Source organism: Camelus dromedarius, chromosome 13 (genome assembly GCF_036321535.1).
Source record: "Camelus dromedarius isolate mCamDro1 chromosome 13, mCamDro1.pat, whole genome shotgun sequence".
Classification (NCBI taxonomy): Eukaryota; Metazoa; Chordata; class Mammalia; order Artiodactyla; family Camelidae; genus Camelus; species Camelus dromedarius.
The window spans coordinates 26,445,827-26,470,980 of record NC_087448.1 but is presented as its reverse complement, the minus strand read 5'-3'; the positions used below and the strand labels follow the sequence as shown (position 1 = coordinate 26,470,980).

Sequence of the window (25,154 nt, the reverse complement as noted above, 5' to 3'; positions counted from 1 at the left end):
GACCTTGTTTTTAGTTACATTGTTCTCCAATCCTTTGTCTTCTTTCCTCTTTCCTTTCTCTGCGTCACTCCACGGTAGAAGGAGTTCAGGCTCTGAGGATGAGGATTCAGGCTCTGACAGAAGCCCCGTCGTTTTTAGTAGAATACAAAACGCAGATCCCAGGCTAGACAGCAACTGTCAAAGACGTTCACTCTTGCTGGAACTGGCTATCAAACGGGCCAGAAACTCCCGGGACACCCATGCAGCCGGGAGGACCAGTGGTGCTGCGGATGAGCCCAGGTGCACCTGTCTGCATGAGCCCGCCTGCCGTGGGTCTGGCCTGTGACACCTGTGCCAACTTCTGCTACCACATTAACCTCTGACGATGATGCGCTGAATCATGAGCCCTCACTCACTTAATATTATAAAAGCATAATGTATAACATAATGCTTTCTGCGCAGGAGTATGAGCTCGCAAAGCTAGGGGACGAAATATTCTTCAGCACAAGTGTGTACCGGAGAGTGTATAATTATGGGTGGCATAGTTAGTCCTTTTGGAAAACCATTTTTAAAAGGCTTTTTAGAAAGTTGGCCTAATTTTGCAGTTGTGCTATGTGTGGAGCTGTGGAGAAAGGAAATAACTTGGAGACAGACACCGGGACAGGCAAGATGGGTGGGAAATGCAAAGGAAAGATTAATCAGAGGCTTTTAGAGAGCTTCAGAGCATTGATTTAATTTCTGTGGACTACCTGTGCCTGCTGCATAAAGCGCTCCTTGCTCAGCTCTTGAAACTTTCCAAGAACATTGCTGCTTCTCAGGGCAGGGGGTTTGGTCGTTGTTGCCAGTGGAATGAGGAAGGGGTGAAGAGAACACTGTGTATCAGGGAGTTGGACTGTCTTCACATTCTGGCTCCATCACTTGGCCTCAGTGGTGCCCACCTTTCCTGAGAAGTACACTCCACTCTTATTTCTGTAAATGGTAAAAGGAGAGTCATGGGTGATGGTGTTAAATGCTAGTCTTTTCCTCCCAGCAAGAGTCCCTCCCATGGCACCCTAAAAGAGTTCACCCACAGTGACTGGCTGCCTAATTACCTTTTCTCCCCAAACTTAATAAGATTCTCCCTTCCTTTCTCTTTTCTATGCTTCAGTCAGTTTCTATTGCTTCAGGCCCTCCAGACATACTCTGATGACTTCCTGTCTTCTGAAACAAATGTCAAAACTGATCCCACTGCTGGCCCAAGGCTCATAACACGCAGAAAGAACCTCTCTTACGCACCAGGGTATAGACCAGAAGACCTCGAGATGGCAGCCCTGGATCCTGACTTAGAGAATGATGATTTCTTTGTCAGAAAGACTGGGGCTTTCCATGCAAATCCGTGTGTGGTCCGGGCGTTTGAAGACTTGAGAAGACTCTCTGAGCAAGATGATCCTGTCGAGCGAGATATAATTCTGCAGTGTCGGGAAGGTGAACTTGTACTTCCAGACCTAGAAAAAGATGATATGATTGTTCGCCGCATTCCAGCACAGAAGAAAGAGGTTCCTCTGTCGGGGGCCCCGGATAAATACCAGCCAGTCCCGTTCCCTGACCCCTGGACTCTGCCTCCGGAAATTCAAGCAAAATTTCTCTGTGTCCTTGAAAGGACGTGCCCACCCAAAGAAAAAAGTAGTAGCTGTAGACTGTTAGTTCCTTCATGTAGGCAGAAGAAAGATGACATGTTGGCTCGGAAGATCCAGTCTTGGAAGCTGGGAACGACTGTGCCTCCCATCAGTTTCATGCCTGGTCCCTGCAGTGCGGCGGACTTACAGAAGTGGGAGGCCATCCGGGAGGCCAGCAGGCTTAGGCACAAGAAGCGGCTGATGGTTGAGAGGTCAGAGTGTGTTTCTGCAAGGATGTGGCTTGTAATGGATGGTCTTGTGTGACTTTCCTTGTGTAAGTAAGTGGCTTCGTCTTGCCCAACCCTGCATGTCATGAGCCGTTTTGAAGCTTCCTGTAAAAAAATTGATTTTGCTTTGAGAAACCTTCCATCATTTCATGGAAAAAGTGCAATTCCATATTTGCACATCTCAAAATCATCTGTCTGAGATCCGTTTAAGAAGGTATCTACACAAACTTTGCCTTTGGCCTTGAGGAAGACTATGATACTATTCTGCCGTATGATGTTTCATGGAAATGATTTTCACTTACATTTACAGACTTTTATTCTCCTGTCCAGGCATTTCTGAAACAGTCTGGTTGTAGTTTGGTTTCATGTGTTTCTCATATTTCAAAGTATATGATTTTTGGGTAAAAATTTCCCTTAAAATATGGCATTGCAAGTTTCATTTAACTTGGTTTTGATTTTTTATTTTGACCTAGGTTTCTTGACTATCAATGTGTAGCTTTTAAAATTTATGGTTTAAAGTTCAGTGCAAACTTTATTAAAATGCATGGATGTTATTTGCTGTCTGTTGCACTTTACATGTGTGTAATTATGGCCATTTTGATAATGAGCCTGCATTTATGTGTAATGCAGTTTGCCTTTTAATGGGTGTTCAGTTTGTTGAACTTGGGGATGGACAAATATTAGGTTAAATAAAATTAGTAGATTTAAATCTAACTTCTTATTAGTTCCTGGCAACAGGAAGCTTTTAAAAAATGGACTTGTTGGTTCAGGGGAAATCAGGAAATCCTTAATTTGAACTCCTTGAGATGTGAGATCAGTGAGAATTTGAGATGATCAAGAATGTGACTGAAGAAGCAACCTTCTTTGAGATTTGTCCATCTCTAGTTCAACTTAATGATGTTGAACATTTAGAAACTAACGCAACTAGAAAAAAAATGGCTTTTAATTTTTGGTTTTCTGATTTCTTAGACTCTTTCAAAAGATTTATGGTGAGAATGGGTAAGTTTTCTGGTTCACAGTAAAAAACAAAAAATCTCTGCGTATTGTTTGTCCTTGGTGTAATATGTCATTGCACTTCTGTCCTGGCATGTCACTAAATGGGGATGCTCTGTGCTGTGCATGAGACTTAAAAAATGGGAAACTTTTCTTAATTCTTCAGCCTAATGGTTATGTTTCTGTGTCTGAGTGCCTATTGCATGAAGTGCTATATGACAGCAGTAGTTTGTTTTATTAGAAGTTGAAAATTCATGTCCTTTTACTTTTTTTTTTAAGGAGTTGATTAAAAGAAAGAAAAGCACTTGCCTAAGATTAGGTGTATTTATTTTGGTATCTGATGGCTGCATAGACCCAAACTCTCATTTCTGGATGTCAGAGCCCAAATAACTATGTTTTAGAAAATCTATGAAAAAGAGTATTAGCATTTACTTTGAGGCTGGGATGCATTCAGTTGACATTATCTGTATACTCTTAGCTCAAGGGGTGCTTTGTTAGTTGGGATGGTGAGTAGTGTTAGTCTTTCCTTAGAATTTGGAAACATGTTCAAGATTCCTGGTTAGGGTAAAAATCTGTGATTTGGCTGCGTTGAAGAGCGGAATTGGCCTTCCAAAACTGTGAAAGTTAAAGTCTTGGTAGTTCCCAATCTTTCTGCAAGGACTGTATTTATATCTCATTTCCAGTTTCTGTCTACAGTTGGCCCTTCGTGTCATAGATAGACGTCCTGGAACCAAGGGACGACTGTGCTGTCGTTTAACTCTAGTCACCTGGTAGACAGAAAATATTATAAAAGTAACTTTCTGAAAATATTTTACATTTCTAGATTAACAGGGTGAAAGTAAAAACTTCTTTTACTTATATCACACACTCACTGTATGTAGACTCATTCATTCTTAGTGGAGACTAACCAGGTGGCTACATCTTAATATTTCATATCAAACTTCCTGTAACTTTGTGAATCTAACTGCTAATAGCTTTTTAGCAAGAAGACAATTTAAGTATGTCGAGTGTTCTAATCCGCCTAAGCCTTAGTAGCTAAGTATCTTCCCCTCCTGGGATTTATTTCATCTCTCAGATTCTCTAATTTTGTAAGCTTTGGATAATTTTGATAGTTTGGAGATCTTGGAAGTTACTAAAATTACTATTTAAAGCAATGTAGCCACTGTCAATGTCAAAGATGTAATTGAGAGATGGGCAACTAATTGCAGGTACTTCTCAGCCACTGATTAAAAAAATCAGACTCCCAGCAGGCTTTCAGTGTGCTGCATACGCAAAGGCACATTATCTCCAATCTGGTTCCTCATGTGTGCTTACAGCATTTCTGTCAGGGAGGGCGAACAAGGCAATTTTTAGCATGACACTTAAGCATCTGCTAATCTCAGTTCATCATGGGAAAAGTGTTTTCACTTGATGAAAAATCTTTGCAGCTTCAAGTATTTTGAATGATAACTTTCAGGGGAACTTTCCTTGGTAAATAAGGCTTTGTGACATAAACAGGTTGTTTTTCTTAACGGGTGTACAAGTACACTGAGCACAAATACTTGGTGGGAATGTAAACACGTACAGCTATTTCAGTGACTGTCCATGTTCCCCCTTAGGGACACATTGTATCACTGGGTTAAGGAAGGAAGAGAGAAATGAAATGCCAAAGCTCAGCAAGCTAAGGATTTTTCTGGGCTATTGCCGGGAGCAGCAAATGCCTTCTGGAGACTATTTCAGGATTGCTGCTTGTATAGTATACTATTTATTTTAAAGGCTATTCCCTATGCAGTTTATTGCTAAGGTAACACAGAGCAAGGTTGTTTGTAAACTGAGGCTGATGAATAATACCTGACTTGTCAAATGATAGAAAGTAATGCAGATAGGCCTTCCAAAACTCAAGTACATTTTAGACCACTTGCAATTAAAATCTATTATATAGGATTAAAAAAAATATTCTATCAGTTACCAATGATCTGCAATGAAAACAAAAAATTAAATTGGATTGAGTATAGACTTTTAATCTAGAACTTGTTTCGTATCTATAAACATGTTTGTAAATGTTTACAAACATGAAACAAGTGGCATTTCTGGGTGATATTTCTCCAGACATGTACTTTGTCAAGCTTGGAATACTTACCTGGAAAAATCATTATTGCTCAACATCCTGTGATCGAAAAATAATTGCCTGTAACAAGAATGCTTTCTTTTTGGTAAGATCCAGGTTAAAGAGAAATGTGCACTACCTTTTGAAGGCTTAGTTAGATTGTTAATTTCTTGCTGGCTTTTTACTTGGCATTTAACACCTGTCACTTTATTTTCAGTAAGACGCTTTGTGTATGCAGTCATGCATATGACACTTTGCAGTCATTTTCTCACGTGTGCTTTCGTGTTGCATGATTGTCTTATAGTCCCATGACATTTGAAAATCTGGTTATGATGCCTCTTTGCAGAGTCTGTTAATGACAAAGAAGTTTGTAACAGTATCTAGCTACAATTTTGTAATATGATTAAGCCATTGAGTCTACTGCCAGTATCAACAGGAAATGAACACTGATTCAAGTTGAAGTTGTAATTGAAAATAATCAAGACACGTATATTTTACCTATGGGTTTTGGCTAAAACAAATTCTGTAGAACTATAAGGACATGTAAGACAAGAAAAAGGAAGGAAAAACAAAGTTGATGTGAGTTAACTCTCTGAGGGTTTCACCTCCAGGGCGCATTTAGCAGTGTCCCAGACATTTTTGATTGTCACTGTAGGTGGATTGAGGTGAGGATTGCTTCTGTCATTAAGTGCATTTGTAGCCAAAGATAGTGCTAAATGTCCTACAATACACAGGACAGCCCCCTAAAACAAATAATTTTCTGGCCCAAAAATGTCAATTGTGCTGCTGCAGAGAAACTCTGATTTAGACCATAAACCTATAAACAAAAATTCTCTTATGTTGTCTTATCATTCTAACTTACGGTAATTCTAAAGCCTCCTTACCCAGTTTTTATTATTGATTGCTCTTCAGAGAATTCCTACAACACTAATGAAAATATGTTTAGAGGTAGATACATAAACAGGTCTGTTCATATCTTCCCTTGAAAGTTGGGGACCCCAAACTTAGTATCATGGAATTTCTATTTGCCAGATAAGGTTATCAGTGATTTTATAGTTAGGAAATTTTGCTGCATGCTGGTCCTTTTTTGATCCCTTACTGCTTAGATATTCATTTATAAGTTTCCTGAGATTGAGTTCTAAAATAACACCGTCATAACACTAGTCCCAGAGTTGTGGGAAAAGAGAATAAGATTTTAGTCATCTTGTTTTACAAATCTGTACCTTTTTTCTTAAGCTTCCCTTTCTTTCTCTCTTCACCCTCACTGCCATTAAAAAAAAGGTTCTATTCAACTGAAAATACAACGTGTTAGACCTGTATTTTTTGGAAAAAATCCAAGTGCAGTTCTAGAATTGGAGCCTTTCCAAATAAGGAAACACAAAGGTGGTAAACAAATGAATTGTGAGAGAATTGTGATTTGCCAGGGAAGAGTCATTCATTCCACAAAACACCTGAGGTGTGGAGCCCTGTATGGTTTTCCCAAACAGTCTTCCGGGGACTGTCTCTGGTGCTTATCTCAGTTTGGTGAGGTAGGCAGGTAGGTATCACGTGCATTTTAGAAACAGACGTTGAAGTTTTCCCTGGGACGTGCAGCTGGTGGGATGGTGGAATCGGCCTAGGGCCTTCATACAAAGACTGCTTGCAGTGTCGTCAGCACACAGTAAGCCCTCAGAAGTTAAATAATTGTTCTGTCAACTGTGATGAGGAAGGAAAGAATTCTTCATGATCTGGCTGAAAGACTCCTCCACTTAGAAGGGTCTAGATTTTATCAGTTGGCCTGGGGTGACCTCTCTTAATTTGAAACTGCTTTGGGAGTCATTTTCCAGGAGATCCCACACAGTCATATTTGCATTAATAAGAGTAGTTGGTGTATCCACCAGATTGTTACTGAAAAGCAGTCAACATAAGCTGACCCAGTTCTAACCATCCCTCCCTTGCTTAGCCGACAAGGAACCGAGGCTGAGAAAAGTTCAGTGATGTTCGGTGGGGGTGAAGATCGGTGCTGCTGCCGGGTCTCACCTCCTGTCTCATGCTGGTGCCTGGCTCAGCCTGTACGGAATGTGCCCAGACTTTCTGTAGATAACTTTGTATGTCCCAGGGAACACAGAGGGCTCATGTTCCTGCCTTATGCAGGCGCTTGTCTACCCCGGCTGGTGTTCGGCTCACTTTGTTCATCTTGAGGGACCTGCTGTGTGTCAGGCTCTGTGCTGTGAGCTCCCCAGAGGCTGATGCAGCCTTTGCCCATGGGGACATGTTTTCTGAAAAGACACAAGCCAAGGTTTCATAGTGCAAGAGGGTGAGGGCAAAAAGGGTCTGGGCCAGTTGAGACTGTCCAGCCTTTCCCCAACCATAAGATTATTTAAAAACCTTAACGTTCCCAATTTTGTTCTGGAATTTATGTAGCCTCATGTGTTGGGTGCCCAGATTCCCCTCATACTTTGATCCTGAAAAAATTTTCTTTTTGGTGAGTCTGTTATAGTATTAACTGATATTGCCTTATTCTTTGCAGTTATGACCTAAGTAAATTTATATTCTCAAATCAGTTTTTTATATAGTCTTACGTGGTTAAGTATATATATGATGTTAATAGCTCAGTATATAATTTCGTATATACTCTTATACGTAATTCCTTAATATTCTTTAATAAATCTTACAAAGCTTTCTTTATAAAGCTTTGGAGCAGGGGCCACAATTTCTTGCAAAATTAGAAACATTTTATGGTTAGTTTATTTTGCTTGAATAAATATGATGAGACATACTTGATTCTTAGCACAGGTGTTAAATGAATGTGTCCTGTATGCCTTGTGCTGTGTTAATGTGTTTTCCTCCCAAGCAGTGTGTGAACTTGTGAGGGAGGTGAGCTAAACACACACACATGCGTGCCCACTACATATGACATAATGCTGAGCATTAAGAAGCACGAGAAAGGTACAGCTAAAGCATCATTTTTTGCAGGAAGACTTTATCAAAGCAGGAGAATATTTTTGAGGTCATTTATGAGCACCTGCCAGGGGCTGGGCACTCTTTTAGGCACAGGTGATACAGCAGCAAACAAATCAGACAAAAGTCCTGCTTTATAATCTTACAGCGCAAGACAGGTGATGTGTAAATAAACATCCATTTCAGATGGTGATAAATGCTATGGAGAAAAAGAGGGATACTGTGAATCAGGAGAGGGGCATTACTTCCTCTTGTACGGTGGTCAGGGACTGGAACCCGGGGGTAACCTTTAAGCAGCTGACTGGAAGAGAGAGGTCATGTGGATGTTCGGGTGAAGAGCATTCCAGGCAGATTGAAGAGCAAGGGGAGAAGCAAGAAGCTGGGCCTGAGCAAGGAAACCAGGTGGCTGGAACGGAATGTGTGAAGGGGAGCAGGGTGGGGGACATGTGCAGAGAGGTAGGCGAGGGGCCAGGTAATGTTGGACCTTGTAGGTCTTGGAAGAACCTGTGTTTAACTCAGGTGAGATGGGAACAAACTGATGGGTGCTGGGTGGAGGCATGCCATGATCTGAGTGCAGTTTTGGAAAGATCCTTCTGGCTGCTGTGTTGAGTATACACTGAGTATGTGTTGAGTATACATTGTGTATACGTTGAGTATACAGTACACATTGTTGGGCAGGAAGAGATGGAAGCAGGGATACCAGTTATTTTAATAGCCCAGGCAGAAGATAGGATGGCTTGGTTCCGGGTGGCAATGGGGGAGGTGGTGAGAAGTGATTGCATCCTAGGTATATTTAGATGGTAGAGGACAGGATTCCTGGTGGGATCAGTTTTGATGTATGAGAGAATGAGGACTCTGGGGTGACTCAAAGATTTCTGGCCTGTAATCCAGAAGGATGGAGTTGATTTTTACTGAGATGAGGAATGTGGGAGATGAGTGGATTACAGGGTGAACAGTCAAGTCTTTGCTCTGACAAGTTAAGTCTGAGTTGCCCCATTAGACTTCCAAGCAGAGAATGAACAGGAAGTTGTATACATCCAACCACACTTGAGTCTAGCAGGGATCTTGAGAAATGAGTGGCATTTAAAAAGGCGTCTGTACTGGTGAAGGGCTTTCAAATTGGAGGGGACAGTTCAGGAAAGACCTTCACTGGATCTGGAGGCTGGGTGATAAGAAGCTTTTTAAAAGTCCAGGTAAGAGTTGACTGTGCTCTGATCTAGGGTGTTGGCAATAGAGATGGGAAGAAAAAGACACTGAATAAGAGGACTTGATAACTAATTGAAAACAGGGAGAAGGGGAAGACACAGAGGCGAAAAATGGTTCTTTGGTGTCAAATCTGGATGATTGGAGGGCAGGTTAACACTGTTAACAAGAGGAAAGGCAACTTTGGAGAAAAATTGAGTTTGGCTATGTCAACGATAACCATGTGTTTACTGAGTTACCACTTACAAAATCCTTTCTAGATATTATTTAATTGGCCCTTTTACAGTTGAGGTGCCTAAGGGATATCCATGCAGAGATGTTTATTCAACAAGCAGTTGGAATTGAGTCAGAGAGACTGGTCCCAGGCTGTAGATATGGGAGAGGTTTGCACGGAGATTGTAATTGAACTCCTGAGCTAGCTAAAAGCAAGTGTGTTACTTGAAAAATGTGGTGATGGCAAAATCTTGGGGGAAGGCAAAGTTTAACGGCCCACGAAGGAGATGTGGAGTCACTTAAATAACTGCACGTGGAGTCAGTAGCAATGAACAAAATCAGAAGTCTATTCTGAAAGATGGGTGGGAGAGAACATTTTGGGCAGCTCGCATTCGAAAGCTCTATGTCTCTTCTCTCAATCCCACCTGCTGTTCAGTGTTCAGATCTGACCCCTCTCTTTCCTGCAGGGTTCCCTCAGCCTCCCCTTCTCCAGTGTACTTCCCGTGCCCTTCTAAGTGCATGTACACAGCACGTGTGCATGGTGTCCAGCACCCGACTCCACTCAAACTACTCTAGTTTAAGCTCAGTACATCCTTATGGTAGGGGTCACCCATGGAAGATATGAAAAGTACCTTAATAAAAAAGGGGACTATAACGGAGGTTATATTGTAACCCGCTGTTAGAAACTACCCATGGTGCTTTGAGAACAAGCCCACTGCAGTGGTGAGGCAGGTCTTAACAGAATCTCTGAGCAGCAGCAGCACATTTATTCACGGTATTGAACTTGAGGAGAAAATATCAAGTAATCATTAAATTATTTAATAAGCGCTCAGAAAAGGCCGCCAAGCCTTAAAAGATTATCTCTGGAGGAGATAGAAAAATAAAGACAAGTGATTCTAAGGCCAAATAGTTATTTTTTTCTAAAGTAATCTTTTACTGCATGGACCACTGTAAACATGAGGACTGGATTATATTTCCTGACTTGTTCAGCATTCATTTTAGCCATTTTGTGAAAGAATTCACGCTTGAGTGCTGGGCTCTTGTTTCTGTGTTTTGGAAAAACACCATTTATCTCTGTAGTGCTATTTCTGTGATATTATCACTAAAGCATCTAGGTAGTACCACAGAAATTTAGATGGAATTTCCAAATATAAGCCCAACCTTCCAGTTTTAACCTTAAATCCAGTCATGTGAACCTTGGTTACCATGGGTATTTTTGTCGTAGGAGTAAGTCCATGAGTGATGTCAGCGCGGAGGACATTCAGAACTTGCGTCAGCTGCGTTACGAGGAGATGCAGAAAATAAAGTCACAATTAAAAGAGCAAGATCAGAAATGGCAGGATGTGAGTATATTTCCTCCTGGGAGATAGGGAGGCAGGGAGGATGTGTTTGTTTGACTCTTCTTACTTCTCTAAAAACAAAGTCGGTTTTCTCAGAGATGGTTTTCCCTGCTATTCCAGATTTCAGTTCTGTAGGAAAGGTGATCAACTTTCTTGGAAAATGATTTTTAACCCATTTTGGTCTATCACTGTTGCATATCTTAAAGGCCACTGTGAAAAATAGAGAGTGTTTATCTTCTAATATATTTTGTGAGTTATCAAAAATGAGAAGCTGCTTCCTGACAGCATAGGTAACTTGTTTACTTGCTTTGGTGGTTGAATTTGGGGCATGACAGTTCCTGATGCTTGTGAAATGGGAGACTTTGCTCAAGGTTAAGGGCAAACGGGGTCCAGCACAGACTCTAGGCAACAGCGGGGAGAGATGAAAGGGTTTTTAGAGTTAATAGAGGAGGCTTGGGGAGAAATATGAACTATAACTCAGTAACGTTTTGGTTGAAAAAGCAGTTATCTCATGTGAATCAAAATTAGGTGTTTTCACAGAGCTGACATGTATCCAGATGTCTATTTGGATAAAGACTTAATCTTTAGTTTTGTCCCTGGTGGAAGGAAGCGCTATCTTTTTTTAAAAAAAGGGTTAGTTTTTATAAGTGCAGTTGTTTACAAGGGAGTGTAAGGAAATACAATAGGTAAGCTATACAGCGCAGACCCAAAGAATTCTGAGGACAACTTGATGGTAAGAGAGTTGAGTGGAATCTTGAACAAAAAAAGTAAATCTTAATTTTCAGAGGAATTAAAGATTAAGAAATGAAGATGAACCCTCTGCCTTGGCTGTGTTTCTAAATTCGAGTGTCTCTTTTACTTGGAAACTCAATTTGATTGTCAAAAAACAAAAATTCAAAGTCAGTTTGCCAAAATACATGGTGACTAGGTATGAAAAGAAGAGGTATTAGGGGATTATCCATTAGGTTAAAACTCACAGTGGTTATCCTATAGGACTAAAATGTGCACTGATTTGTTCTTTCTGGAAATAGTTCATGTGGGTTTCAGGCTGTTCTTTAAAGCAGGTATGGCCCTGTCTGTTCCCCCAAAGTAGAAATCAAGCCTAATTTATGTGCCCCAGGGGTGAGGTGCCCCTTTAGTTTGAGATCTTGCTTAGGCTTCTGTTTGGGCTGGAGTACCCCTAGCAGTTCTTGGCATGCTATTTCTCTGTTTTGGTGACAGAACAGTTGGTACCATCCAGACTGTCTTAACCCCTTGGGTGTCAGAACGAGCTTAAGCTCTTAGGGCTAATTTTAAAGGTGAGTTAGGTTCGTTGTCCTGGGGTCACCCAGCTTGGTGAGACTCAAGTGCCTGGGGGCATGGGAAGCAGATGTCCACTTGATTCCTGTGTGATCTTCCTCATTGCCCTGTCCTTATGTGGAGGTGACCCACTTTGAAATCACACATTGAGTCTGGCTCCCCCATTTGAGCCTTTCCCAACCTGGCCCTCCCCTGCCTAACATGAAATTGACTACTTTCTCTCTCGGACCCCCACTCTCTCATGCAATCCTACAACACTCATTTTTGCACTTTTAACTACGTGTCTGTCTTTCCGCTCTGTACTGAGAGTTCCTTGAGGGGAAGCACCTCTTATTCATCTGTGTGTTTATGGGCCCCTTGCCTCAAAGCAGGGCTTGAACTCAGTATTTGTTAAACAAAAGACCGGGTGTGCTTCTATGCTTAGCCATTTTACAGTCATGTTTCTGTTCCAGTTTGACTAGTGAAACGTCATGTCACATAAGAGCCAGATGATTAGAGTGAGATGGAAATGAATTTGAAACAGTTCCTGACCTTTCTGAGCTGGCATCTAATTACAAGCGTTTAGCACCCTTTGTGAAATGGGCAAGGAGGCAGGCACTTTCTGGGAAAACAAAAATGGGATCTATCTTATTAGGTCAGGGTTTCTAGACAGACGCAGGAGATAAAGGCTTGGTACAGAGACGCTGGCTATAAAAAGCAAAATTAGGGCACCTTGGCATCAAGTTGGAGTGCATAGTTTCAGCGACGTAATGGGATCCTCTGGCGGGCTCTCACTGCCGGGAAGGGTGTGTAGAAATTCAGGTGTGCCTGTGTTGATGTGATTTGCTTCTGTTAGGACCTTGCAAAATGGAAAGATCGTCGAAAAAGCTACACTTCAGATCTGCAGAAGAAAAAAGAAGAGAGGGAAGAGATTGAGAAGCTGGCGCTTGAGAAGTCTGAGAGAAAATCTAAGACATTTAACGAAATGCTGCAGGACAGGTAATGAGGCTGAATGCATCTCAGGATCAGAGATATGAGTGTTAGAAATAGATATTTTGTGTAAGTGTAGTGAGATATACATGTGCACCGATTTTAAACTGTCATCAGAAATGCATGAAACTTCGAGCATTTTACTCTGCAGTGAAAAGGCTAAGTATTGCTGTAATAAATAGTGACTTAAGTTAACAGGCGGAATGAGTGCTTAAAATTGGTGTACATTATTTCTTCATTTTACATTGTATATTCATGTGCAGAATTGGGTGGTGTTGGCTATATTTGCAGAAAATAAACAACTTTTTCTCCTTTTAAAGTAAATTGAGAAATAGAGTGGCCAAATAAAACCAGCTCCCACTCCTAAATAAATTGTGAAAAATATAGCAAAGTTCTTTTTTGTGTTTTAGTGGTGCAATTAACATTGTATTTTTAAAGGAAGACTATATAAACATCAGTATGAGGGTTTATTTTTTGCATTGCAACATAACAAGATAAAGGTCCAATTTAAACTTGCCTGTAGAGCAGTTACTGTGTGAAACCTTGAGATGTTTACAGGTCAGGGAGAAGGCAAATATGCTTTAAGAATACTGTCAAAAAGGAAATGTGCTGGTAGGTGAAATTAAACAAAGCTCCTTTGTGCCCTAGATGCCAATGGTAAACACAGTTTCATTCACTTAAGTGCAGCAGAGTTGGCTTGAGAGGTACTCCTTACTAAATGGTAGCCCCGAGACTGTTTCGTCAACCTCTCTATAATTTATAGAAATGATGACTTTTAATCTGCAATAATTGCCCATGCAAATTCTACCAAGCTATATGAAATCATACACTAACTTGATCTTAATGGAAGTCTGAGTCTTGTGTGGTCTTCTGTTTTTACTAAACTTTTATTATGAATTGTATCCAGGAAAACTCTCAATGCTGTTAAGAAATCCATATGTTTGGAGGGTTCAAATTTGTTGTCAGTTATCTTTATAGAACATTAATTTTGGAGGAATTATAAACTTGTGGATGAAACTTTAAATAATCCTTTCTTAAAATTTTCTTTTTTTTTCTGTATATATATTTTGTGTTGAAGTATAGTCAGTTTACAATACTGCATCAGTTTCTGGTGTACAGCATAATGCCTCAGTCATATATGAACATGCATATATTCGTTTTCACATTCTTTTTCACCATAAGTTACTACAAGATATTGAATATAGTTCCCCACACTACACGGCATGAACTTGTTTACCTATTTTATCTATATTAGTTAGTTAGTATCTGCAAATCTCAAAAATCTCTTTACAATGTCAACTACTTCAGGGGTATTTTTTTAGCCTCTTTAAGAAAAAAAGTCAAGCTCTTAATCTTTTTTCTGTAGCATTAAAAATTTGCATGTACTTATTTTCACTTTCTGTTAATATTGTATTATTATATGAAGTCGGCAGTCTTTTCATTCCCATCCACTTTTTTTTATGTTAATGACCAAAGTAACATCTGTCTCTCCATCTCTGTGTGTCAAATGCATAACTTTGTGGTTGTGGTGTTTCTTTCTGCTAAGGGAGTCCCAAAGTCAGATGCCTACAGCTACATCAAGGAGGAGATTGTATTCTTCTGATGACGTATTCACTGAAGAAAAGCTTCCCCCTACACTGACTATGTCAGAAGCAAGTTACCAGAGTGAGAGGGTAGAAGAGAAGGGGACAACTTATCCTGCAGAAATTTCTAAACAAGATTCTACAACTTTTGCCAAAAGGGAGGATGCTGTAACAGCTGAAATTCAGCTTCCTTCTAAAAGCCTCTGGGAGGAACACCACCCAGCCTCTTTGTCTTCTCAGCATTCACTGAATATACAAGTGGAGTCGAATCGAGTTTCAGCTTCTCTCCCCAGAAGTTACCAGAGATCTGATACGGCCAGGTTAACATCTGTGGTCACACCAAGACCTTTTGGCTCTCAGTCAAGGGGAATCTCATCACTCCCAAGATCCTACACGGTAAATGTGCTCCCAGTTCACTTAGCCTGTTCTGCAGAGCAGAATACTGGTGAACTTGTGCAGAGGTTTGAGTGCCGATGCTTGATATGTAAAATGTACATAATTTATATATAAAGCAGTTTTATTTTAGCCAGTGTAGATTCAGTAGATATTTAATGCTTAAAATATAGCAATGATGCAGAATTGATTAAACTTTAATTCAATGAAAGTAGAGCCAATACATTTAAAAAAATAAACCCCATTCTAAGGCAGAGCATTTATTCTTTAGTGTCATATTTTCTCAGATATATCTTTTGTAAATTATTAGGTTGTACAGTATGAAGTTGCCAGTAAGTTCTTTTTGACCTGCTAAACAGCAACTTCATGTGGCTTAACCTAAATATTTTCAGGTGATTATGTACAAATTTCTATTTTTCCTGATTTCCCACTTCATTAGAACTTGATATCTTTGAATGTAGTTATTAAAATGTATCTTATGGCTCAAAAATACATATTTTAAAGAATATAGAATATGGAATCACTTGCCCTGAGAATGAAGCAGTACCACACACCTGAAACTGAGTGGATTAATTTGAACTATGTGAAAGGAAGCAGTACAGTCTGAGAACATCAGTGTTCAAATTCCTTCTACTTCTGCCAGGGTGGAATCCTGAAACTCTAAAACAAGAAAAATTCTATTACAAAACATTCAAGGTGAAGGAAGCCCACCTAAAGTAGCCAGGAAAAACTCTGACCATTATATTAAGTAAATATAGACATATTTGACAACATAAAAATCAAATTTATACAGTAGACACCATTAACTGGTCAAAAGACAATTTATATGGGCTCAGAAAAATATCAGTAAAATGTATTTTGTATATAGGGTTAATATCCCTAAGACTTAAAATGCTCCTACAATGGGTAAGGAAAAAATATATAGTAGAAAAATGGATATAGAAATGAATAGCCAGTTCAAGGGAGAGGAAGTTTAAATGGTTGGTAACATAAAGCACCACAGAAGCATATTCAGTCTTATTAGAGCAAGAAGGAGGTGGACAGCTTTTCCTCCATCTGATTGACAAAGATTTAAAACCTTCAAAACGTCTAGTATTGGCAAGGATGCAGAGAAACAGACATTCTTATACGTTACTTTGGGAGTGCATTACTACATTTAGAAAAAGATATATAAATGTATATATAAACATATTTTATATTGCATATATAAAATATTCCTTGGTCCAGCAAGTCTACTTTTGGGAATCTGTGCTCTAAAAAGAAACATTCTGGTTATAAAGATATGTGAATTATTTTCGGAAAATTTTAAGCAACACTGAATGCATATCAAATGAATAAATTATAACTATACATACTGTGAAGTATTCAACAATTGAACTAGTTTAGATTTCTGCCTGTTGGCCAGGAGTGATGTAAACAAGCAAAGGTCAATAAGTAGGTCCTTTTATAACATAAACACTTTTGTAAAAACGATGAACCCTTCCACTACCTACGTGCACATCTGTTAGTAAGAACGTGCTCCAGGCTTTTAGTCATGGTCACTTTGCTATGTGAGGTATATGTTCCTTTCATAACTTTAAAATATTAATTGAATGCACACACTTTTAAAACAGAGATCTAACAGAATACCAAGTTTAAAGTGATGTTTCCTGTTTAGATGGATGATGGTTGGAAGTATAATGGAGACGTAGGAGGCGTTAAGAGAACCCAAAGCGATTTGGTTAGCACCTCTCTGCAAAAACCGGACAAAAGCCAGCTGGCGCCCAGCTCATCCAGCGAAGGACAGGCAGCAGCCTCCCGAGAAGGTGTGATGAGGTTGCCCTCTCCTACACCCCCCGTCTCATCTCCTTCCCAGGACCATGCTGCCGCTTCTAAAGACACATTATCTTCAACATCCAGTCCTGATTTAATGTCTGAGCTTGGAGAAGGGAGAAGCTCCCCACAGTCAGAGGTCTCAAGACCACAGGTGAGTTTTGGAAGGCTTTTTATCACTCTCTGCTCAGAAACATAAATATTTAAATCTGGAAGCCACGTTTCTCACCTCCAGGTATTACAGTCTGGGCTGATAATGTAGAAAATGATACTGTAGTTTATTTTTTAACCGATCTTGGAGGAAGTAGGTCTCTTGCAACTCTGAGTCTGTGGGTCCAGATTATATTTGTGATATGGGCGGATGGAGACTTTTTGGACCCGTCTCCTTGGGGCTTAGATGGGTTTTCCCTCTAGCTGTTGCCTTGCACTGTGCTTAGCGGTCCAGGTGCAGGTGCAGGGCTCACTTGGGAGGTTTTCGGTGCAGATCTAGTAGACAGATGGGTAATAAAAGCTCCTTCTCAGGGAAGTGAACTGACCCCAAGGAGAACGTGGTGCACATGTGAGGTACTGGCCTCTAGGCACATGGCATTTCTAGGTTACCATATGAACCTCCTCGTGACTTTTAATACGAGTTTATACTTTGGAAAGCCCAGAATTGTGTAGGGGGGATATTGAGGCTTAGTGACAGTATGACAGTTGCATTACTTAACATTTGGAGTCCAAACAAAGTATACCATCAGATGAAAAATGACTCAGGGTATTTGTACTTTTCCTACTTAAGAATCCCATAGCTGACTTTAAGAGAATCATTAGGCAATGAATGTTTTTATGGTATGTTTTACATGTAGGCTAAGACGTCATTGGTTGTCTACAGAACAGAAAGAAAGCTTTTCTCTTTCAGAAAAAAAAAACCTTCATTAAACAATTTGATAGTTATTGGGACCCTTGAGCATGGAGATGCTTCTGTGGTTCTGTGGCGTAGTCTTGCGTTCTCTGCTGCCTTACTAGGGTGTTTTTCCCCCCAGGGCACAACATCAAGCATGTAACCTGGCCTCAGTTATATTAATGAAATACCTTTCTGTGAAATATGATATAGCAGATTTTAGTATCATTAGTTTTTACTAGTGCAGGAGAGCTTAACAAGTTAGAGTAAGCTTTTTTCCTTCATGGCTATAAAGTACTCTGTGCTTGGGAAAATCTGGAAATGCAGGAACATATAAATAACAAAAATGACTTGGTAACCCCATCATTTAGAGATATCCTTTCACATTTAGGTATATTTCTTCCAGTTTTCCCATGCATATTTACAAACATCTAAAACCAATTTCATCAGATTGCTAAAATCATTTTTTTGTAAGTTATTTTTCTAACTTCAATTTTAAAGAATTGGAAAACATGTAATTAGCATCGTAAGTCTCAGTGGATGAGAACAATAGCCTATTTTATACTTGGGGAACATAAGGTAACAGTGGGTGAATAATAAAAAGGGAAGCAAGGTGTCTTTTGTTTTATGGACGTGCCTTTTTGCCTTCACCTTTTCAAATAGCAAATCCCACAAAACAGCCAATTAATGTATTGTGCGAGGTGGTGGAAACTCCCTCAGGGTGGCAGTTGACTAGCTGCATCCGTGGGATTAAGAGGAAGAAGGGAAGTGTGGGTGTGGGTTTGTTCCAGGTGAGAGCAGTTCAGGGGTACCTGCGTTAACGCGGCCTGGTTTCAGGTTTCATCCTTAGTAGATTTAGCTCTTTAGTCACCCAACTTGAAATGGAATGCTACCAAGCAAAATGAGCCGTGATCTAGTAAGTGGAGCAACCAGAATTCTTGAACAAATGTATTTATCCTCTGGTGACTTGCCTGCCCCTGAGATGCTTGGCGTGTCCACTTCTGTCCTCTGAGGAAGGTAGCTTATGTGACGTCGCCCTGCTCTGGTCCCTGGAAGGAGCTTGCTGACTTGGGAAAAGGGCTGTGAACCAATATGTCAAAGGCATATGCAACATTCCTCCAAACTATCTGATTCTAGGAGTTCAGAGAACAGAAAAATAAAATAGTGTGGGGCTGGAAGTCTAGATGAAGCACAGTTGGTTTACAGTGTTACACTAGCTGCAGGTGGATGTCCCGGAAACTGTGAAAGACTGTCCTTCAGGTCGTCTTTCTTACCTCTCGATGTTCGCTGGAATGTCTCTTCGTTCCTTCCTGCAGCCTCCCTTAATGTTACTCTTTTCTGTCCCCACTTCTGCTACCCTAATTCCGGCCCTTTCTCCATCCATGCAAACACTTTGTAAATAGTCATATGTCTCTATGCCTTCTACACAAGGCTGGCACCAGATTAATTTGCATGATGCCAGGCTGTACTTGGTAATTTCTCTGTTTCAAAGCCCTCTGGGCACGCTGTGGTCTGTTCACTGAAGTTCAAAGCACTCGGGGGGACACTGAGGCCCCTGCTGACTGGTCCCAGACTCCCTTTGTAGTGCCGTAACAGCTAATGTTTACTGAGCCCGGCTGTGCAGGGCATTACCTTAGTTAATCCTCACAGTGACCCTCTAATCGCTGTTTGGTGGCCGTGAAAACTGAGACATGGCGTGGTCATGTTACTTGTCCAAGGCCGCACAGGGTGTACTGAGTGGTAGAGTCAGGATTTGAACTCAGGCAGTCTGACTCAAGGTTCCCCACACAGCTCTGTGTTGTGAGAAAGAGAAGGAAGCAGGTGACATCTAGCCACAGGGGACCGCTTGCTTCTTCTGGAACATACCATATACTTTCATGAGCACATCAGATACATATTTGTTCTCATTTGTTACCGTATTTAAAAATGTTCATTTCACCCATCTCTGTATTTTGAACTCTTCCTGTTCCTTCAAAGCCCAGGAGAGTCACTTCCTTTGTGAGTCAGGATATCTCCTCCCCCTTGTTGGAACTGAACTTTTCACCCTGAACAAGAGTTTCATTCACTGAATTCTTCCTTGTTCCATAGATTCATTTCTCATTCTCTGGTATTTATACCCTCCATAGCCTTTACCATAGTTAGCACTCAGGTGTTCCCTGGCTTGAATTACATTCAGGGCTCTGATGACTAGACTCAAGTATGAACTTTATTCATCAGGTAATTTAGGTCCTTATAGGATCTTGAGTGTGGGAATTTTAAGATTAAGGGGTGTTTTGGGAATGTAAGCACTCTGATGTTATATAGAATTATTTTTAAGAAGTAAAACCTGGGGGCAGAGAAGGCTGGGAGCCTACCACACAGTCCTGGTAATAAGGGAGTTCATGACATAAAGGAGCGAAGACTGAATGAAGGAAGAACTTAAATGACCTCATATAAAATCTGCCCAGGAATTTCTTTCCCATCCGCATTGTTGATCTGGAGTTTTCTCTCCAGTCCCTTTTCTCCCATACTTCTGTCATGGTATTGCTTCTTTCCCTGCCTGCATTGCCAATCCAGGGCAGTCCTGGGGCTGACCCTGAACAGGAGGGGACAGTGTGGCTCCCAGAGTCCTCCATCCTTCTCCAGCTGCCTCACAGATGTGTTTTATTCCCCCAAATTGATCTTGCCTACAGATTTTTGTTTTCTGCCTTGTCAGAACCCTCTGCTCTCAAATCTCATCCCAGTCCACATTTCAGGACCTTTGACCCAGATTTTTAAAGCCGTACCAGAAGTAGGATGACAGGTGGAAGGAAGGAAGCTTGTTACAGGTCCACATCCTAGTGCCCAAGCCTCTGACGGTGCCCCTTTCAGTAGTGCCCAGGGTCTGCCTTGTCACAGCTTCCTCCTGTGCACTTCACCTGCGTGTCACCATCACTAGACCTCCTCTCTCTAAAGGTCGCGAGCAAGACTGTCGTGCTCACTTTTAGTGCGGTGCCTGGATCTGAAGTGTTTGTTGAACGCTGACCGGGTTCTGCTGGCTTTAGAGCTAAGTGTGTGAAAGTTAAACAGGCTTTTCTGTAGCTGATGTGGAAATTGCTAACCCAGCATATATTACCATGTATAATGTTGTTTCCATGGGAAAAAGAAGATGATTACTGGGCATCAACCATGTGCTTTGGCATCTTTTAAATGTTTCATTTAATCCTCTCAATACCCTAGCAAGGTGGGTGGTATTTTCCTCCCATTTACCAGGGAAATACTGGAGATTTGAAAGTTATGCAGTATGCCACTGGCTAGTTAAATGCTTAGGTCACAGTTGAAATTTCTCTGACCCAATTTTTTTTTTAAATATAACATGCTTAAATTTGAGAACTGCCTTATATCAAGTTAAAACACCAAATGTTGACTTATTTTAACTTTGCCATGTCTCTAGAATTTTGGAGCCAATTTGGACTGAAATATCTTCTGGTTCATAAAGGGAAAATCACTCTTAAAATTAATTTGAGGAAAGGTAGCTATTTATTGAAACGTACCAGAACTGAATCTAATTGTGAAATGTAGACTTTGAAATCTACCCAGTAGGCAATAAGGCACTACCATCAATTTAAAAACTGGGTGTAATTATTAGATTCGGCATTTTCTGTAACCAAAGTTCTGGCAGCTGTGTAGAAAGAAGCTGGAGGGAAGGAAGGGCTGGAGGTGGGAGGGCCAATTAGGAGGTGCCCTGCAGCAATTTACAGGGGAAACCAGGACCAGAATGAAGGTGAGAACCTGAAGGAGGATGGAAGGGTGGAATGGTTCAAGACAGATTCATGGATTGTGGACTTGCCAGCACTTTATTAAGTGCATGGGTGTGGTGCGTGGGGGACCATTGTGTGGAGGTGGGGTGGGGAGCAGTTAGTGAAGGGGAGGAGGAAGAGACCCAGAAAGAACCTGATGTTTCTAACTTGGGCATCTGGTTAGGTAGTGATATGATGAACCAATATATGAAAAGCAAGAGGTGGAAGAGCAGGTTTGGGGAGGTAAATAACAGATTCAGTTTTGAATATGTTGGGCTTAGATAGTAGTTGAAGACAGTGCATGGGGTTTACTTAGGAAAGCATGTAGTCCAGAAGGTGGGGTGTAGTCCAGAAGGAGGAATGACAACAAAAAGGAAATAGAAGAAAAAAAAACACACTACTGAAACTGAGAGGTGGCCCGCGAGATGGGGGGAAAAGGCAAGAGAAAGTGGAATGAAGGGTGACTTAGAAGACTGCGTAAGAAGCAAGAACAGTTGGTAGTGCCTGATGGGATGAAGACCAACAGTGGATTTGGAAGGTAAGAGAGAAGCTTGGGAATGGGTTGAATCAAGTGACAGAGCTGAAAACACCACCTGCTTCCTTGGGATGGGGGATGGTGAAGCGGGGAGGGCGGGTGTAGACATCTCTTTGGTGAAGGAGTGATCTGAGGGCTGCTCGCTCTCTTCTCATCCCACTAAGACCCTTAAAAAAACGACACTAAGAACCAGTGTGCAAAAATCAAAGGTGGTATAGTTCCTCTGTTATTTATGACTTTACAGCCTGCATGGATTTTTTGTTACTTGATTTGATCAAGATAAGTAGGCTTTAAGTAGGCGAAAACATTGGAGGAGAATCGACGTCTGGCTGGTTAGCACACCACGCTGAGCCTGTTCTTCCTTCCCATCTGTGGGGACGTGAGAATCTTAATTCACCAGATCTCACAAAAATAGATCTTCTCATTGCTGTACCCGGTTACCACGTTTTTGTTTAAAAACCTCAGCTTGAAGTGTACACTTCTGTTCAAAATTGTGTCCAGTTGGAGGGAAGTTACTTTCACTTTTGATGCTGATGTGCTGGTAACTATAGTTTAATCTCTCCCGGTGCGGACAACTGAAGCCACTTGAGACAGTTCTTTAACGGTCATCAAGACTCTAGATTTCCCCCCATAATTTATGTTCTTGGTTCCATCTAGTTCAAAGGGAAGTTCCCACAATATTGTCTTCTGAAGCATGGATCCTTTGTGGAATATTCACATGGCATATGTCTTGCAGAGGGAAATAAGGAAGTAGAAATCCTAAGTGAAGTCATCGTTGAATAGTTTATGCTTGACTGTAATTATAGACACATTCACCTGCAGATGGTCTTAGGGACAAACTAGCCCAAGAACTGTGGATTCCACAGAGACGCCTGAGGGGCTGTCATGGGGGAAGCCATCTAAAAGGGGCCTCTGGGGCGCTTTCCCTAAGGCTACAGCACCCACCTGAATCCTTTCTGTATGTTGGTGTAGGAGGGAGATGGTCACCATAAGGTTTTCATTTGAAAACAGGCTTTTGAAAAACAGAAAGCTTTCAAGTCAGTGTCATTGTGAGGGAAGATTCTGCCAGACTCAGTGACCTGCCTGAGGCTGCCTGGCTGTTGGCAGAATTGCTCACGCGGTTCCTCTCCTTTCCTGTGTGCATCACCAGGACCCACATAGGCTTCCAGGCTGTAGCCACTGAGAGGCTGACCTCCTCTATTAACTATTTCTGAGAGGTGCTTCTCTGCCCTTTTATTATGCCCCAGCAGAGATTTATCTCCAAGGTGAGAGCAGCCCTTGGGAGGACAGGTCTTCTGGTCTAATACAATTGTGAGACTCCTGCATCCGTGGCTTCGGCTCGTTGGCTTTTATCCTATGTTTGGTGGAAAAGGATAATGTTCGCTGGCTGTCTCCCACAAAGTATTCTTTATTGTAGTTTGGAACTGTTTATTACAACTCCATCCTGTCTCTTATTCTTCAAGATAAAAAAACCTCAATTAATGTCTGGGAGCATCTACCCCATCATTTGTCTCTGTGCCCTTATATAGCAATTGATTCTGCACTCTTGTTGGCTTTAGGTCAGAATTCTTTGGGGGGTGGGGTGGGGTAAGAGTGGTGAAGATGACCGCTTATTTTCATTGAGTCATCTCTAATTTAAGTGTGTGGTGGTTTTGGTTAAGGAGTAGAACTAACCAGTAATTTTTTCTATTCATAGCATTTTACTGTGTTCTAGAGACTGGTGTGCATCAGGCTGATTATTGATGAGTGTTCTCACTGTTTGTCTCTGGGTTCCCATATTTAAACAGTTTTACATGCTTTTTGATGAAAACATTTCTATATTATTAGCTATAAATGTTTTTTCCCTAAAAGAATTCCATACCCACTCTTGAAGAGTCAATAATTATTTCTTGAGAGCAAGGACAGGCCTCTTTCATCCTTCTTTCCCAAGTGTTTTATTCAGAATAGATGCACAGTAAGTGTATGTTGAATAAGTGAGTGAGTGTTATTACAGCGCTTACCGCCTGTGTCCACGTAACACAGTCAGTTCTTGATCCTGTCCTCAGTGCCTTCCTTGTTTTCCTTCTAACTCTTATGTCATATCACAGTTTTTCTCAGCATATAGTCACTTGGATTTTAAATTTATTTTAGAGATGGAAAACTTTAAGTATAAGTCTTTATGAATTGCCCAGTCAGTCCTAGGTTTGGGTTTAACTGCCAAATTAAAATGGAGAAATTGTAGGTCTTTTTTTTTTTTTTTTTCCAGAAAATCAAGTGGCTTTGGGAAGAACTTTTCTTTTTCAACAGTTATGTCTAAGTTCTTGATAATTATGAATCAAAGAACTGGAAACACTAATATAGGAAACACATGCTAAAATTTATGTCTGCTGTTTACCCAAAACAAAAAATGTAAATAATGACAGATAATTAAATTTTTCACATCATGCACTGTAAAACATGAGACACTTGTTTGGGAAAACAGCTTAAGGTAGTCCGTGAAACTGAGGATTTGTTGCTGTGTGCTGTATACAGTGATGGAGATGGAAATAGAGTTGTAGCTGTCATCTGTCCAAGAGGCTGTTGTTCTTGAGCTTGTGGGCTGATGTTACTTCAAGGAGCTTGTGGCGTCTTGATTGGAGCGTTCTTGGCATCTTACTGGTGGTTCCTCAGGGATGAGCTAGTTGAACATTTTGCAGCAGATATAACAGCTCTGCCCTGACCCCTAAATCTTCATGCAGCAGCAGGGCAAGCAGAAATGCCTTGACAGAATTTCAGATGCCTGTAAAGGGGCGGTACCAGCTCTTTTGTGTCCATGAACCCCTCAAAAATTATTTACCTAAATAAGTTCAACATTAGAGGTAATTTTTAAAAGTACGGTGGCATTTTAAAAATACATGATTTAACTAATTTTTGCATTTTCAAAAATGCCATTTAATTGAAATGTATTTGAGATACAATGTGTAAATTTAAAATATACAATGTTAATTTGATACATTTATATCTTGTAATATTGCTACTGTAGTGATAATGTCTCTCATATTATGTAATTATCTGTTCTTTTTAGTGGTTGGAATAATTCCTAGTCTCAGCAAGTTTGATTACAATAGGATATTGCTGATATTCACAAGACTGTGCATTGGATCCCTAGGGCTTATTTACTATTCACTGCAAGTTTGTACCCTTAAACAATGTTTGTCCTATCCCTTCACCCCCATCCCCTGGTAACCACCACTGTACTCCCTGTTTTATGAGTCTGGCTTTAAGATATCACATGTAAATGGTATCATACAGTACTCGTCTTTTCTCT

General features: G+C 40.7%; 1 protein-coding gene across 11 annotated transcripts in view; it reads left to right on the top strand.

The window, feature by feature from the left end:
• The window catches only part of LMO7 (LIM domain 7), a 189,766-nt gene that overhangs the window by 140,433 nt on the left and 24,179 nt on the right, over window positions 1–25,154 (top strand). For 4 of the 11 annotated variants that reach the window (XM_064493074.1, XM_064493070.1, XM_064493069.1 and 1 more), the window contains 7 exons: window positions 79–279; window positions 1,127–1,846; window positions 2,831–2,860; window positions 10,522–10,639; window positions 12,771–12,913; window positions 14,451–14,883; window positions 16,538–16,846. In XM_064493074.1, the coding sequence (XP_064349144.1) occupies window positions 79–279; window positions 1,127–1,846; window positions 2,831–2,860; window positions 10,522–10,639; window positions 12,771–12,913; window positions 14,451–14,883; window positions 16,538–16,846 (1,954 nt within the window). The remainder of the gene's footprint in view (window positions 1–78; window positions 280–1,126; window positions 1,847–2,830; window positions 2,861–10,521; window positions 10,640–12,770; window positions 12,914–14,450; window positions 14,884–16,537; window positions 16,847–25,154) is intronic. The other 7 variants (XM_064493072.1, XM_064493071.1, XM_064493075.1 and 4 more) reach the window with 3 other exon arrangements.